This window comes from Diplotaxodon limnothrissa, linkage group LG1, assembly GCF_057381915.1.
Source record: "Diplotaxodon limnothrissa isolate DT_005_m linkage group LG1, D_limnothrissa_male_GT1.1, whole genome shotgun sequence".
NCBI lineage: Eukaryota > Metazoa > Chordata > Actinopteri > Cichliformes > Cichlidae > Diplotaxodon > Diplotaxodon limnothrissa.
Genome location: NC_140596.1, coordinates 26,743,499 through 26,760,647, shown reverse-complemented (window position 1 = coordinate 26,760,647; position 17,149 = coordinate 26,743,499). Strand labels below are relative to the sequence as shown.

General features: G+C 39.5%; 1 protein-coding gene across 3 annotated transcripts in view; it reads left to right on the top strand.

Annotated features, from left to right (window-relative positions):
* LOC146639886 (protein diaphanous homolog 3-like) overlaps positions 1-17,149 on the top strand; it is a 166,672-nt gene that overhangs the window by 61,900 nt on the left and 87,623 nt on the right. For 2 of the 3 annotated variants that reach the window (XM_085356196.1, XM_085356204.1), the window contains 6 exons: positions 1,852-1,884; positions 2,940-3,035; positions 5,220-5,314; positions 6,084-6,185; positions 8,516-8,755; positions 12,403-12,532. In XM_085356196.1, the coding sequence (XP_085212322.1) occupies positions 1,852-1,884; positions 2,940-3,035; positions 5,220-5,314; positions 6,084-6,185; positions 8,516-8,755; positions 12,403-12,532 (696 nt within the window). The remainder of the gene's footprint in view (positions 1-1,851; positions 1,885-2,939; positions 3,036-5,219; positions 5,315-6,083; positions 6,186-8,515; positions 8,756-12,402; positions 12,533-17,149) is intronic. The other variant, XM_085356212.1, reaches the window with a different exon arrangement.

The following is a 17,149-nucleotide window of genomic DNA, read 5'->3' as shown; positions in this document are numbered from 1 at the left end:
CATTATTTATTTAAGAAGAATTAAGACAAAACCCTTACTTACCCTTAAAAAGGTAATCAGCAGCCAGGTGCTGCTAATCAAATGCACTTGATTAATTGAGTAAGTGTGAATGTCTCTATAAAAACAGAGGTTTTGACAGTTGGCTGGTCTGGAGCATTTAGGTTTGTGTTTACTCGATGCCAAAGAGCAAAGTTGTCACTAATGGTATTAGTGAAGCAACTGATGCTCCCCAACAATCTGGGAAGGGTTATAAGTTAATTTCCAAATCATTTGAAATCCAGCATGCTGTAGAGAAATATCATTTGCATGTGGAGAACATTCAGGACAGATGACAATCTTGCCAGAGATGGACTTCCCAGCAAATCCACTACAAGGTCAGATGAGCTAGCCTTTTCTCTCTAAATAGAACATAGCAGCATGGCTTAAGTTTACAAAGTTGGATCTAAACAAACCACAAGACTTCTGGAACAATGTCATTTGAACAGATGAGACCAAAGTGGAGACGTTTGGCTATAATACATATCATATTTGGCAAAAAGCAAACGCATCAGCACCGAAACCTCACACCAGCTGTCAAGCACAGTGGTGAAGGGCTATTGATTTGGGCTTGTTTTTCAGCCGTAGAACCTGGGCACCTTGCAGTCATTGATACAACCCTGAACTCCTCTGTATATCAAAGTATTCTCGAGTAAAATGTGAGCCAGTCTGTCGGACAACTAAAGCTTGGCTGAAACTGGGTCATGCAACAGCACAATGATACCAAACGCAGCAGCAAAACTCCTACAAAAAGATTTGCTGCTGAAAAAGAGTGAAATCAAAGTGCTGTAATGGCCCAGTCAAAGTGTAGACCTCAGCCTGAATGAAATACTGTGGCGGGACCTTCAGAGAGCTGTGCATAAATGAATGAACTGAAGCATTATAAACATTATAAAGAAGAGTGAGCTAAAATTCCTCCACAAGGTTGTGACAGACTAATGAAATCATACAGAAATCAATTTATTGCCACTAAAGGTGGTTCTAAAAGCTACTGAATCATGGGGTGCATTTTGAATTAGTTTTTCCTCAGTGAATAATGACACACTGACATATGTCATGTGATGTTGTTACCTACCATTTTTTTGTTATGTCCTGATATGTCAAACCATTGAAATGGCATAGGGTGTGTGTTCTTTCTGACTGTATGTGTGCTTTAAAACTTTGTTGTAAGTAAACTGTTGAGTTAACATGAATTATTATTCTAATGGGAGATAAATGCACAGATCCATTTAGCTTCTGTAAAATGTTGAATGCAGAAAAAAGTGGAAATTTATTCCCATCTTCATACAAATTTGCTTGTCTTCTTTGGAAACATTTCAGCCATGTTTAGAGCTGCAATATCAATAACAAAAAGGACATGCATACTATAATACAGAGTTTCTAAATGTCACACAAAAGCTGCACAAACACACACATTCACATTGCTCGTTTGTCCATTCAACTATCCAAAAGGTGTTATACTACCATTATTGATGAGGCTAGAAACACAAATGTGATGTTAGCAGTTGTGGTTAAAGACTACCTGATTTGGGGAAAAGAAGTTGGGAAGCTGTGAAAGTAAAGCATACATCATTTTTCATTTGATCTAGTGAATATTTGTCTGTTAAACCCACTCTTCCAAGTCAGATTTTAGAGCGTATTTGTGGTTTCCTTTCTCTTTGTGTTTCACGCTGCAGTGGACAGGAAGCATTCTTATAAAAATGTATTTTCATCTCTCTCCTCTATCCATGGTACACATTTTTCACTGCCCCACCCCACCCCTCCCCTCCCTTGTGTCTCTTTTGCGTTTTGCTCTCTCTCTCTCTCACATCGAAGACTGTGAGGAGAATGTACTGGCAGAGGAACCACGTAAGTCCAAGGATTGCTCAGTGTGTGGCCGTGTTTGTGTATTTGTGTGTGGTGCGCCATACTGTAGGTGTTCATGTTTGTGGACATCATACCAGTCTCTTCATGCGGGGGTTCACAGCATACCTCTTCACTTTTTAATTAGATACAGAATCCCTGAAAGAAGACAGTCCATGTGGAACAGCAGAAATACCTTTTCCTGTGGATTAACCCGTGTGCTCCTCTGATCTGTTCCCCTCCTCTCCTCTGCTTTCCTCTCCTCTTCTCCTCTACTTTCCTCCCCTCTCCTACCCTCTCACCACATACACGATAATTACAGCACCAGACAATTACCCCGAAAACTCCTGGGATGCACATTTTGTTCTCTTAATCTGGTCTCTTAAATAATTAAAACCAACCATGAACTCCTCTTTGTGATCGTGGCTCAAGAGTGTGTGTGAATGTGAGTGTGAGAGAGATGTGGGTGTATGTGTGTGAACAGATGTGGAAGCATACATCTCTGTGTCGTCTCATTGGCTTTCCTATCTACCAACAGCTCTGTCACAATCCCACCTACCTGCCTCCACGTGACCCTAAAGCAGATTTACCTTCACCTATAACATCTCTGCCGAATGTGCAACTCTGTGCTTACGGGCCCCGTACCTTACTCTCTCAGTGGTGTGATGAGAGAACTTCCCCATAATCCCTTTCTCCATGCTTCTCTACTCACATGGCATCATATCATTGAGTCATTCTTCGCTTGCAAAAATATGTAAATATATACAACAAAGGCTTGCGGAAATATTTTGTGAGCCTGTTAGAAATAGCTGACATGTTAAAAATTTGACATATTTACACTTAATGGAATATTTCAACTCAGCAAATAAATAAATATAATGCATCTGAACTTTCTCCACCACCTAGTTAATCTTTTTGCTGTTGTTCTCTTCTTTATGTTGTACTGATATCTAAATGTTATAATTGTGCTGTTTCCAAGTGTGTGTGTTTCATTCATGCTTCATTTGTCTAAATTCTGCCTATGTGTGGTGGCTGCAGTTTAATATTTCTGTCTTTATCAGCTAAAAAAGAAGAGGAGGATACAGAGGATAAGAAATCCATAAAGAAGAGAATTAAAGAGCTGAAGGTGCTCGATCCAAAGATTGCACAGAATCTGTGTAAGTATTTGTTTCCTTTCTATCTACTCCTAAAAAAAGGCAGATTTATATACATTTATAGAGAAATTTGGTATGCTTTACACCTTAGCATGTTGCTATGGCAATTAATACACACAGACAGTTCATGTGAACCTGGCCTTTGCCACATATGACTCATCTCTTCACACGGACCTAATTAACAACGTTAAAGATCCATTAAGGAAAGAAGGAAAAAAGAACTTCTCTCTCTTCCTTCCTTCCTTCCTTCCTTCCCTCCCTCCCTCCCTCCCTCATCTCTCTCATGCATTCACACACGCATGCTTGGTCTGAAAATGACGGTTTAAAAAACACCCGGCATTAATGAGGATCCAGCTGATCTCTTAAGCACTCTCAGATCTTAGCACCTCATTGGCTTATATCACATGGAGCTGTGACCTTTGTTTCACGTATTAAAAGAAAATGAGTCTAATCAGCCCAGTAACAGTGATAAATCATGCAGCAGAAATTAGAGAGCAAGGGGGAGGGGAAGGGGGAGTTGGTGGTTTATGTGGTCCACCATAGGAGGTAAAGAGTCTAAAAGCTTTGAGGTTTGAGAAGGACTGAGAAGGGGTTTTATTTCTGTTTTATTTCTGTTACTTGATTGATGCCATCACTGTTAAGATACTGAGATACAGTGCAAATTTATTCTGCCTAATGAATTGTACTAAAATTTTCTCATTACCAGTTACAGCCGGGAGCTTATATCACAGTCGTGTCACATTTTACGTATGCTTTAAGAAGAGAAGGGCTAGTTTGTCAGTAAAACCTCAACCTAATATATACAGGTTTTAAAAAAAAAAAAAGATTCATCATTTATTGGACGTGTGTTTAAACTTCAGTTTAATCCTTGCACATGCTGTTTCTTTTTAATTCTTCTCAGTTATGTACTGTGTAGTAGTTGGCCTCCTGAAGTCCTGTGGGACAATTGGATACGTGCTCGTGGTTGTCGTCTGTGGTGCTCGAGGGGCGCCTCTTGTGACTCTAAAGTCCCATGCGGGAGTTGAAGTCCTTCTGGTCCTGTTCACAGGAATAAGAGATGACTAGTCTTTTAAGCTGACTTTTTTAGGCCATTTTCTCAAACTGTTGTCTTTTAAAGCCCTGCAGGGCCTTCTGGATTTCAAGCTGCAGGTGTTTCTGTCTCTTTGTAGCTTTAAAGTCAAGTGAACGCACGTCTTTGTAGCATAGCAATCCTGTTGGTTGTCCACACAGGAGATCTTTGGTGAGGCTGCTATCCCTTTATGTGATACTTATGCCAGGGATAGAACATGCCTGGGCAACTTGTCTTTCCAAGAGTTGCAAAGTACTAAGCAAACACACCACTATAAAAAGATTTCCTGGTGAGTCTGTGTGTATACTTTTTGGGGTTTTTTTTGTCCATCTTCATTTCATCAGGCTTGCCAGGTGGTTTTCAACACCATGTAGGGAGGTCTCTCTCTAGGCACAGGGTGTCTGAGAAACAGCACACTGAGGGATATGAATTCATGGATGGGCTCAGGTTTTTGGGATTCTATGGTGATATGAGAGGATATCTTGGTTCATAACATTTGTCTTTGTAACTTGATTGTTACGCCAAAGTTGGTGCTCAACCTGAAATAAAAAGTTATTATTTCTGTCCCCACAACTTTAAAAATGATTTAACCCAGTAGAGCAAAAAAGTGTGCAAAACAAAAGGTACATTCTCGTTTTCAAAAGTTCATGCTCTCCTGTATATGCATAATGTAATGTTGTAACATACTTCACATACACACTTACATGCAGAACACTCCAAAGTGTTCAACCTAAAACATGCTCAATAATTTTAAATGATTTTTTTTAATGTGTTTCTGCTTGTGAGACTAATAACTAGCCCTGACGAGGCATGCACCATACCTTTGCTAGTCCTAACTCTTGCTTGAAAATATCATGGTTGCTAAGCCAATACATTTAAAATTAAAATCATTTTTTTAAAGACAGAAAGAAAAAATGAAGACATCGCTGGCTGAGTGGGTCAGACTAACCTGTTTCATAAGATTTGTGTGTACTGTTTTATTTCGCATTGTTCTTTTTTGTGTGTGTTTGGTTGTTTTTTCTGTTCTTTTATGACCAGCTGTCTCATATCTCAACATTACAGCTCAGCTGTCAATCTTTTCTCCATTTGCCACATCTCTCCCCCCCTCCCACCTGTAGCCATCTTCCTAGGCTCCTTCCGCATCCCTTATCAGGAAATTCGACGGATGATAGTGGAGGTCGATGAAGAGCAACTCTCTGAACCTATGATCCAGGTATGCTGTTTAATGAAGCCATAGAGCCTCCGTTACTTTAGTGGATGACTTTCTCGTTCCACCCAACTCTGGACCTAGCTAGCTGTGAGATAAAAGAGAAAAAATAATTGAAACTAGTCAATGCTCAACTTTTCACCTTGAGGCTGGAAGTATATTTTTAGTTTTGCCCTTCTCCTACTCAGCTGGTCAGGTTCAACTCTTTGTCTATTGTCTTGATTAGTTGTCTATCTTAAAACAGCATGTAGCCCAAGGCTAAAGCGTTGGGCATCTGTAAAGCCTGCAGTACAGCAGGTGTGGAAACAGTTGGTGAGCACAGGCAGTATGTCAGTAAAAAATAAATAAGCACTTTGCTGATGTTTAGCTGAATTTTTTTTTGTTTTGTTTTTTTTTGTTTGTGTTTATAAGTGCTTTACCAGCTTTTTGGCTATAACTTCAATGTGTTTATGCCATCTGTATACCTCACACTTGGCACTGACTTACTCTGTTCATCCAATCCATCTGTCTGTCCTTCCATGTATGTGTCAATCTCTGTTTTTCTATCTTAACAACAATTCAATGGACCAGTGTGGTTCATTTCAGTTGTATCTACTGTATAAAGCTACATAGTCTTTGCTTGGTAATAAGATATTTTATCATAGTAACAAAGCTCACCACATGGCTGAAACACACCAACAGAGACAACGCCAAACAGAACAGCAGCAGGTTAGCTGTCTGTAAATTTCTGTATATCCTTCCCGCTTCTCACTCCCTTTCTTCCTTTTCTTTGTAGAACCTTGTAAAGCACCTACCGGAGCAGGAGCAGCTTAATGCGCTGGCCACATACAAAAATGAGTACTCTAATTTGTCAGAGCCTGAGCAGTTTGGGGTTGTGGTGAGTACACACAAATGTACAACACACACAAACATCTGTCAACTTCCCACCAACTGCAGATATACAGCACAAAAATGACCTTTCCTTTATATTTCCTTATTTATTGCCGGAAGACCTCAGACAGTGTGCCTATTATCGTTGACGATGCTATTAAACACAAGTGTATTAAGAATTAAATAGTTTATCAGAGCCAAAAAATGCATATTTGGTGTAATAAAACGTAATATTTGAATGTTTTAGTCAAGTAAACTTGTCTTGTATTCTTTCTCGGCGTCTTATTTCAATGAAAACACACACAGAGAACACTTTCATGTAATTATCATAATCCTGAGCTCTTTAAAATTCTATCTTTTAAAGCCTTAAGAGGAAAGATGGGACACCTGTGGACTGGTGCACTAATTTATGCACATTAAAGAGCAGCACTTCTGCCTCATTATGTCAGCATCATTTTCTTAAAGACTTTTCAAAGGAGGTTTAGTCAGAATTATGCATGAGAGGTGTCACTTATGTATTTTTATTTTTCTACCTAGCGACCACCTTATGGACAAAAACATAACTCATCTTTTGTATCTTGTTCAATGAGGAGACGAGAAAAAAGGAGAGCCTGCTTATATAATGAGGTTGTGCTACTCGTGTGGGCCCACAAAAGCTCAGGTTCAAAGGGATTTTTTTAATGTACTTTTTTAATATTTACCATTGTGTAAACATTCACTTTTTTATTTTCAGTCAACACCACTTTCAATTGATCTTTAACTCAGCCTTGTGCGCAGTAGTATTTTGTTTTCAGGTCTGTCTTGCCTGTTGTAAAAGCTTAACACAAGGTCACCACCATAGTTGCTGAGTGTTCCTGCAGCTACGTGAATAAGTTCACTGTTCTTTGTGACAGTAAGTTGAGGAACTAAAGCGCTTAATCTCAAAATATAAATTTCCACATAACTCATCTATATCAGTCAATGAAAGCATATTTTAATGTCTTTAACAGAAGCCATATGCATGCCTGTAATTTTTTGTAAATCACTTGCAGTTAATGATTATTCCGCATCACTCCTGAAATCTGAGGAATGTTTATTAGTATGTGCATTCTGCTGGCTGAGCTGTAGTTAAAATCCTCGGGACTAATGCTTTTTTCATCTTTGATTTTATTTGTTGTTGACAGTTGATGGGAATATTTATTACATGCAAGTTTTCAAAATATTTACTATAGAGAGAGAGAGGGGGGGGGGAGAGGGAGAATCTTTAAATTCAGTGTTAATGTTCTGACACTTCAGATAAGGATATCAACAGAGCTGTCTTTTCCTTCTCACTATCACCTCATGGAAATAGTGTTTGGCAGTAAATGAGCTAGATTTTCCATAAGTCCACTCTTTTGTGTGTGTGTGTGTGTGTGTGTGTGTGTGTGTGTGAGAAACCATCTCCTCAACTTGTCAGTATAACCTCCCAGTGCCCTGTGTAGGCCAGTGGGAGCAGCTGCACACATTCAATTTGCAGATGATCCGGTGTGTTTTGCTCCATTTCTTCTTTTTCGGATTATTTTTTTTCTCGTTTAAATATCTTTATCACATAATTCATCCCATCTCTGGGGTTCGTTTCAGCATTATGTTTTGTTCGTGTGGACCTTGCTTTTTCTTAATTCTGTTATATAATTCTATTCCTCTTTTTTTTGTTGCCCGCCCTCTCCTTTTATGTGCGACAAATACACGGACACAAAGTGCACACAGACCAGCACACACTGACTGAAATAGTCATTTGATAACATTACAGTAGCTATAATTAAACCCTTGATGGAGGACATCAAACCGCACAGCCAGCTGTTGTGTGAAACAGACAATTGGAACCTGCACCCCTCCCTCCCGCTGCACACACATACACAATCACTGTGTCGGCCAGGTCCTGGGCCCAATGCAATATTTTCCAATTTTCTCTAATTGTGTGAGAGTGGTAATCCAAGGCAGCCTATTGTATATTCCACCCCTCCACTGCCTGCCCTATATGGACACTAACTCCACAATTAACTTACCAGACCTGGGTCCCAAATCAAATCACTGCCAGCATCTATTACTACTGCCTAGCAACACTTTCCAACATGCTGGTTGCATAAATGTCTTTTAAATTAGATCGTCTGAATGTGAGAGTGTGTCAAATGTGTTATTGTAGTTATTTTAAGTTTGACTGTTCTTTGATGTGGTTTGCTCTCCTTGACATCATTTCCCATCCTTTTCTCATCTCCTTCCTCATTCTCTTTTCTCCGAATCCCTTTTCCCCCTACTATCCCTTTTCCATCTATGCCTTCTTGTTTTCTTGTTTCCACCTTGACTTTGTTGCCTCCCCAGATGAGCAGTGTGAAGCGGCTGCGTCCTCGCCTCAGCCACATCCTCTTCCGGCTTCAGTTTGAGGAGCACGTAAATAATCTGCGACCAGATATTCTGGCCGTAAATGCCGCATGTGATGAGGTCAGGAAGAGCTGCTCCTTTGGCCGCTTATTGGAGCTGGTGCTACTACTGGGGAATTACATGAATGCGGGCTCTCGAAACGCCCAATCATATGGCTTTGACCTGAGCTCCCTTTGCAAGGTAAGGGTTGAAATGCTGACCCTAATTTCAACTGTTCACACACAGTTTGTAGTCAGTCATCCCTTCAGTGTCAAATGTTCAACAGGAGTGATGCTAGTTCAATAAACTTTCTCAAGAGATACACAGCTGTGTTTGCAGTCAGAGTTCTGTAACAGAAATATAATTTATTTTTTACTGACCTCAACTAAATGATTTTTTAGGCCTTTAGTTGAAGCTAGCCTGATAGATTCTCCTTATTTTCATTATTGCGCTCTCATTTTATGTCCTCAAAAACCTTGAGTTAAAATGGTCATTTCCTATATGGATTGCTTTTTTCTGCCAAATGTACAAGCCAAGAGCGTTAACAGTGATTAGACTAAAGAAAGAATCGGTATACATTATGGGATTTATGTATATCTGTGTCTGTACCAGACACTACGTGTAGCGGTGTCTCTCTCTTTGGTCACCTTGTCTGAGCCTTATCAGTAAACTGATCCAAAGCAGCTGCTGTAATGAGACATTTTATTTTAAACCATTTCATTTGATTGAACACTATCAGAGTTTTCGTTATCATCTGGCCTCTATCAAAGCATTTAAGCCCACCGAGTACTTTAGTCTCATTCTTCTGCCCAGAAAAGATAACTGAAACTCAAACCACTATCCCTTTTGAAAGTTCACACAACTTCGCCGTGGCAATACTAGTGCTTCTTGGACAGAGACGTATCCAACACCTGTAACTCAGGATTTTATGCGGCATGAAAACAGAACATGAAGTTTGTAATAGTGACGGGAAGAATGGGGTGCAAGTCTCCTCCAGTGGTTACATTACAGCTGTTGGCACACCCACTGCAGTTTCCACAGTAACGAGCACTGCTGTCATTTGTCACTGCCACCTCTTTACCCTCCTAGACTTGGATGCTGATGTTCATATAAATACAAGTACAAAGGCAAACACTTGTACGAACATGATGGATTAGATGCATTAGGACAACAGTAATATCAGTTAATAGGAGACTGTTAAGAATTTAAAACAGTAGTTTCTTTTGTCAGCGTATGTTGTCTGAAGGAAGGTTTACGTTGTCACGGGCAGGATATATAGAGGAAGACATCTCCTTCGCGCCATACCCAGAGTTTGACAACTTAATTCCACGGCACACTCCACAGCACAGGAAAATTGCATCCATCCCAAATGTAAAAGGCAAAATGTTTACATTGTCATCTACGATTACCATCCATCTAAATTCAAAGAGGGACCTTTTGTGAGTGAGCACTTGCAGCTTTTATTAAAAAAAAGGGGGGACTGGGGAACAGAAATGAAAAGAGAGATGAGAATGTTTGATTAGAGGAGATAATACAAACATGATTAAACCCAGCGGGTCTGAGTACACTGCTGTCTACCAATAGATCACCTAGAGAGATGCACTGCAACACACTCTGCAGGAGTCATGTTTGGCAGGGATGCTGATAGACATCTTGGAATTAGCCTGTTTAATAAAAAAGGAAGAAGAACAAAGAAATGAGAAAAAAATCAATGATGGAAATTTATCAGGGAAATATAAAATATTTGTTACTTTTGGCAATAAATGGGCACCAAGTGCAGGGAGCAGGAACACATCTGCTACGTAATCACGAGACATACAATCATGTGTGGCACTGTTAACACTCAGCATTTGTTAAGCTAGAGCTCAGAACTGCTTTGAGTAAGTACAGTAGATGAAGGACAATGACTTCTTTTTCCAATTACCAGACAGCATATTTAGCTACATTAGTACTTCTGATTTCAAGCATGAGTACGTCGAGCCCTGTGCTGAACCTTGTTTTTTGTTGCTGTTAGCATTAATCACAAAAAATGATCTAGGGAAAAGTGCACTTCTAACAGTAGTTTGTAGCTCTATTGCAAATTAGCTGCTCACCTACATCACATTAAACAACATGGAGACGCACCTTTGATGCTGCTTTCACCCTTCTTACTGAATAGCAAGTGAGCTCTGTACACATGTAGGTAGGTGTGCAGGTTTTCATCAACTAGTGATGCACTCACTTACCCAACTGACTAAGAAAAGAGCAATTTATTAAGCACCTGTCTTGCATTTAATAAATGGTAAATGGCCTGTATTTATATAGCGCTTTTCTAGTCCCTAAGGACCCCAAAGCGCTTTACATATCCAGTCATTCACCCATTCACACACACATTCACACACACATCTTTCACCCCTTTTAACTAGGGTATCCACAAAGTGTGGTTTTCATTTTGCAGCTCAAAATGCATGTGTATCATGATTCCTGCCATAGCGACGAATACTGTGAAACTAAGGCCAAAAAGATGTTGTTTACGTACCATACCCAATTTCTGTTATTATATGTTTCAACAAAAACGTTCTTTGACTTTGCCCATGAAAAGTAAAAATTGCATCTGGTTTAAATTTGTCTGATGTACCTTTTAAGGGTCGGGCCCTTGTGAAGGGGCGCACCGCCTTTCGGCACTCTTGCAAAGATTTGATCGCTCCCTGAAAGCCCCTTTCTAACAACCTGCATTTGTGTATTCGCAGTGCGTGTGCTTCTGTTGTGTCAAAACTGAAAATGTGTTACAAAGCAGCAGTGCGCTCAACTCTGAATCCTAAACATGCATACGTTGCCTGGTCTAAATAAAATGTGAAAGCACACAGCATAGCGGCACGCATACTTCCTAACACGTATTAACTATTAAGACGAACGTGTTTCATCTGTAAGCTGACATCAGGACAAAGTGGGGTGCGCAGTGAGTGATGATTGTGTTTTAAATGCGCTGCGGTGAGGTGCGCAACTCTTGTCACCTGTGATGATCTTCAGTCTAGACATGCACAAGATTTCCAGGAGCAATTCAGATGTAACAGGAGCACCGGCAGCGCTGCATTTCAGAATCAAATGACCTTGAAAGAGAGAGAATTTAAATTTAAATTGGCTAAGGCTTTTGTATTTATGTGCAGACTTGGAAAAACTTTTTGATCCTACCTCGTATAGATGTAGCCTTCTAAGGGCTGCTAACAAAACCCCGGCGTTGACCGCATTTTTGAACCAGAATTAGATCCAAGAGGAAGAGATGATTGCATGCAGTTGTCTTACCACTTGTTTATTTATTTTTTTAATGTATTTTTTCAATTTTATGTTGTTATAGATGGATGTACTTAGATATATTTCTAACTGTGCTTGTGCTGGATAAATCATGCTGTTTACATTACTGAGGGTGATTTAAATGTTGAATATGGGTTGTGCGCACTTCTCCATAAAGTGAGTGTTTTAGACCTGCTTTATACTCTAAAAAATGATGAATATCCTAACCTTTAAATTATGGAACCTTTAATATGGCAGGTATATATGGTGTGTTAGAGAAACATGACATAATTTCTGACTTAAAGTAAGACAGATTCATCAGATTCAAGCATGCAAACACATTTATTTAGCAAGTGAACAGTGTGTGTGCTTAACAGGGTTAGACCTAACCTGTGACATTTTCAATAACACAAACTCTGAGCAACATGCAGAGTCACTTTTCCCCTGTTAGAGCATTTTTTTTTGCCCTGTGTATACGTTTTATTTTTCAATTTATTTTATTATTAAATTTGTTGTATTATTTACTTATTATTAAAAAAGCCACATAAATGCATATTTTATGTGTCCATGTTTTACAGCTAAAGGACACCAAGTCAGCAGATCAGAAGACAACCTTACTTCACTTCCTGGCACAAGTATGTGAGGACGAATTTCCAGACGTGGTCAAGTTTCTTGACGACCTAGAGCATGTGGATCGAGCAAGCAGAGGTAATATTCTTAAACACCAAGATGCAAAAACTTCTCAACTGTACATAATAAAACTGTTATTGGACACTTGTGATATATTTTCCAAGTCTCTAAAAGCACTTTTTTTTTATACAGTACAGAAGCCATTTTTCACCTGTTTACCAGCATGTAAGAGTCAGCTGCTACTTGATAATTTTAACACTCTCTACCTTCCACTTTCTCTGAGGTGATATCACAGTGCTGCTGTTATTTTGGTCCCCTGCTGTCAACCCAAGGTTTTTAGCTCTCCCATGGTTGCATGGTTTGAGTTTCATCTACTTCCTAGCTGAGATATTTCTAGTGATGTTTAACAGCAGAGATTTGGCAACTGGTCTTAATTGGTCATCTAAGATAAGAGTTACTATGAGGAAGCAATGGGCATACAAACTATTAACTTTTTTGATATTTTCTTTTCTGCAGTTAAAGTAAAAGAAGAAAAGGGTAATGATGGCATAATCTGTCCATGCATCTAAGCATGCTTAAATGTGAAGACTGAAGAATCTATTTAGAAAATGCCTGATATGTGATTGTGGCAATTAAGCACTTGATATAATAGTGATGATCTGGATGATAGTAAATGATAGGAGCGCTCAACCTCATTAGATAATGTGATATGGGCTTATGTTTTCACCTTTTGTCTTGCTAATGTGGAATTTACCATCTCACCTTACCTGCCTGATGTCCCTCGCTCACTCGCAGCAGTTATTATCATGCATTGGTTCTTGCCATGATTAACTTAGACTTTCCCCTCTAGATCATTTTTCATACCCCTTTAGTGACTTTATTTTCCAAAAAACAAACACCAGAAACACCTATAGACAGAAATGCATGAATCCATGAAACCCCTCTCTCCTGGTCTTCTCCGTTCAGTGAGTGACAACAAGCGGCAGTACCTCTCAATAAGATGTTTGCACATGTGCAGTGTTGTTTTTGTGGCTTGTTAGCCAGAAGGAGGATGCCCACTGAGAGAAAAGAAAAATAAGAACGACATACTGACACATACTGATTCCTCACCGAGTCATCGTTATCTAAGCAAATGAATACAGGACTACTGCACAGCTATTGTCTTAGGCTTTTGCCTGTTGATTTTGTTAGGTGACATTGTGATTATAATGTGTGATACATGTCTGTTGTTTATCTTAAATGATATTTCACTAATATAAAAAGACATTAGATTAGTATTATTTAGTTTGATATTGTCCTGTTTGTTTTTTGTTTTTTGTTTTTTAATAATATATGATCATAAGCAATGAAAGCTTGGCATCAGAAGGGCTACCTATACAGTGTTACCTAGAAAGAAGTGGAACATTCGTATGCATTCCTTTGTTTTACTTTGAGTTTTACTCTTAGCTTTCTGCTTCTGTTGCTCTCTCAGGGGATTGGATGTTTGTTGATTCTGTAAACATATGTTGTATTTTATCATTTTCATGTTTGATCTGTGCCACAGTCATCTCATGTGCACCGCTGTTTGATACAAACATTAATCTTCTTCTGTGGCATATCTTCAGGTTTGATGGCTTATGTTTTAGGTCATGTCTGTGACTGGGATTAAAAACATTTTTAAGTCTCTGTGTTGCTTTGAACAGAAATTGGCTGTATTGCACAGGTGTGCATGCAAACATGGGTACACACAAGTACAGAAGAAGTGCTTTGAGTGGCCAGCGTCTGTATAGTGTTGTAAAGGTCACAGCCAAGCAGGGACAGACTCAGTGGTCGGAGGAAACTCAGGCATGTCCTTTGTTCATATTGCCACAGGCAATTCACAGGAAGAAGCAGTTAGCCGCTGCCAATGTACGGCTTGTGTGTGTGAGGTCGCACTGTCACAGCGTGTTTCCTCCTGCTCTAAAGAAGATTTTACCCACTGCTCCATTCTCAGCAGGAGGGAGTGTAGGAAGGTGTGAGGAGGAGAAAACATAGGAGGATGAAATGAAATGTGTGACTCTTTTTTTTTTTTTTTTTTTTTTTTTTTGGGTTTGTTTGTTTGGACTCCGCTCATCATAAAGATTTCAATTTTTTCCCCCCTTGTTTTGGCGCTTTGATAATCTGTAGATAAAACACTCGACAGTAGTGTTGTTATTTCTCCCAACTGTGCTGTGTGTCCAGAAGGCTTTGGCCACGATGCAGAAGTACAATGGCGAGATCAAGGGAGAGCACAGTCCTTGGATCTCTCTGCAGGTTTTCTCTACCTCTTTACTTCACTGGCCTCAAGCTGAGTTTATTTGCATCTATATAGATATGGACTGCTTTCTGTGCTTCTGTCTTTCTTTATGATTCTATAAGCTTAGGAGATGCATGCACCGTCTAATCTCTTCACATATTATATCCAGACACACAGATCCTGTCTCTAAGCCGTGCTGGTGAGTGGCTTCCTTTTCATCGGGTCTGACAACTACTTGATGGGCATGTACTCAGACTAAAAGGCTGCATTGCATTCATATACACTAGCCAAAGAGCTTACTTGAGCATGAAAACAAGGTTGAGCAGAGGTAGCAGTAATGATATGTTCTTCCTTTGTAAATGGTGCTGTCTTTAGACTGTAACACAACCCTTGTTTCCCACTCTGCCAGTCCTGTACTTCAGTTCAGGGATCCTTTCTTTCTGTCTTCTCATTTTTGCCAATTCTCTTCTTTTTAGACCTATAATCATTTCTCCCCCTGATATTGAGATGCACTCAGTCCCTGCTGCTTCACTCTATCAGTTTGCATGTATCTCTTTAACTGCCTGTCAATATTCGTCTATCGGTCCCCGATTGTTGCTCGGTCTGGTTCTTGGTCTTTGGGTTTTGCTTGCAAACTCTTTTTGTTTTAACTTCTTTTGCCTGTCACACCCGCAAACAGACACACACTTATAATAGACAGCAGCCGATTTGAGCAGTTAGGGCGGCTTGTTGAGTGATACTCGGTGCTAGGGCTGGGCCATATTATACCGTTCACGGTAATACCGGTATAATGTTAGGCAACGATAGGAAAATGAAATATCGCGATAGAATATGAGTAAAACGCGCATGCGCAGTGCCTTTGTTTTCATACGCACATGGCCGATTGTTGAGTGAAACAGATGAACCAGAATTGGTTTGTAAAAATGGTGCAACTTCAGTGATGTGGAACTGGTTTGGTGTTTGTCCGTCAGATACACGACAAAGCACATTTTTTTGCAGAACATGCAAGCGGCCGTCGTTATTGTCATATTTGTCGGACTAAGATGCTCTTAAATCTGGGAGTAATCTGGGTCCTAAACTCCGTATGCTTCTGGTCAAACGAACACTGCAGCATCACTAAGAGTTAAAAACTGTCTAAATTCTTTCATCTTTAATAAAACGATCAGCATTGCTGCTTTACCAGGTGTAACTATGAAGTTTAACTTCCAGGCATCCATGAAAACAAAATTTATTACATTTAACGGAGTTAGAAGCTAGCAGGAAGCTAGCGGAAGTTAGCTCGCTAGTTTCGCTAGTTACCTAAGCATGATATTGCATGTTCTGACTGAGAGATTTCTGAAAAAAATCAAACGTACAGCTCTGCTATCACTTCCAACATAAATGAAGACAGGAAACTAAACAGCAGTGACGTTTGTAGGGTTACTGAAGTTGGGCTAGCTGGTATATAATTATGTGCTACGTGATCGCTAGCGACACAGCTATGTTAGCATAACATAAACAGTGAAGCTGGAGGACGAACACTAACACTTTTCCACTTATAAAAGTTAACGTTATGGTTCCTCATGGTTAGAGACAAATGCAATCGCATGGCAGGATGCTGTAAAAGGACCAAACTTCAGTCAGGAGAACAACTGAGATAATCCATCCACAATACGAGGTTAGTCATTAATATACTGCAACAACATGGGAATAGAGCCGCTGCCAGAGAATTCAACATTAATGAATCAATGGTACAGAAGTGGAGGAAGCAAGAAGAATGAGTTTAATAAAGTTTGATTTATCTGACTGCTTTGTTTCGCTTAATGTGCCTTATAATCCCGTGCACCTTATGGTCCGAAAAATACGTACTGCACACTGCAGTTTAATGTTGCAAAGCACCTCTTTTTAACTTCAGTGAATATTATACATGGTTATGCTCAGTATATGTCAGCCCATTTCTACTGGAAATGCCTTTTGGTTAAACTTTCAGCAAGGAATTTGCATTTGCACTGTTACATTTTTATAAAGCTTTAATGTACATAAAAACCAGCTTCTTGTTTAAGTGAAAATAAATGATAGGTTGTCTTTTTTGCGCTAGTAATGTTGTGGAGTTGTATTTTGTCTCGCATCAATTATATCGTCAGTTATATCGTTATCGCAAATTTTCAAATATATATCGTGATAAATATTTTTGGCCATATCGCCCTGCTCTACTCGGTGCTGAGTTTGAAGTTGAAAGCAGACAAATACGGAGACATGTTAATGTGCTCAACCACTCTACTTCAGCTTGCAGCTTCAAAAACCGCCTGTCAGCAACATAAATGCTGTTTACTACTACGTACTGCTAAAAAGCATGTCTGCATTAGTAGAACTATGGATGTATGTGTAGTGAAAATGGAAAAGCTGTTCTGGTTATGGCCCTGGGGAATCTTTAATCAGTAACGCAACGATTCAGCTACACT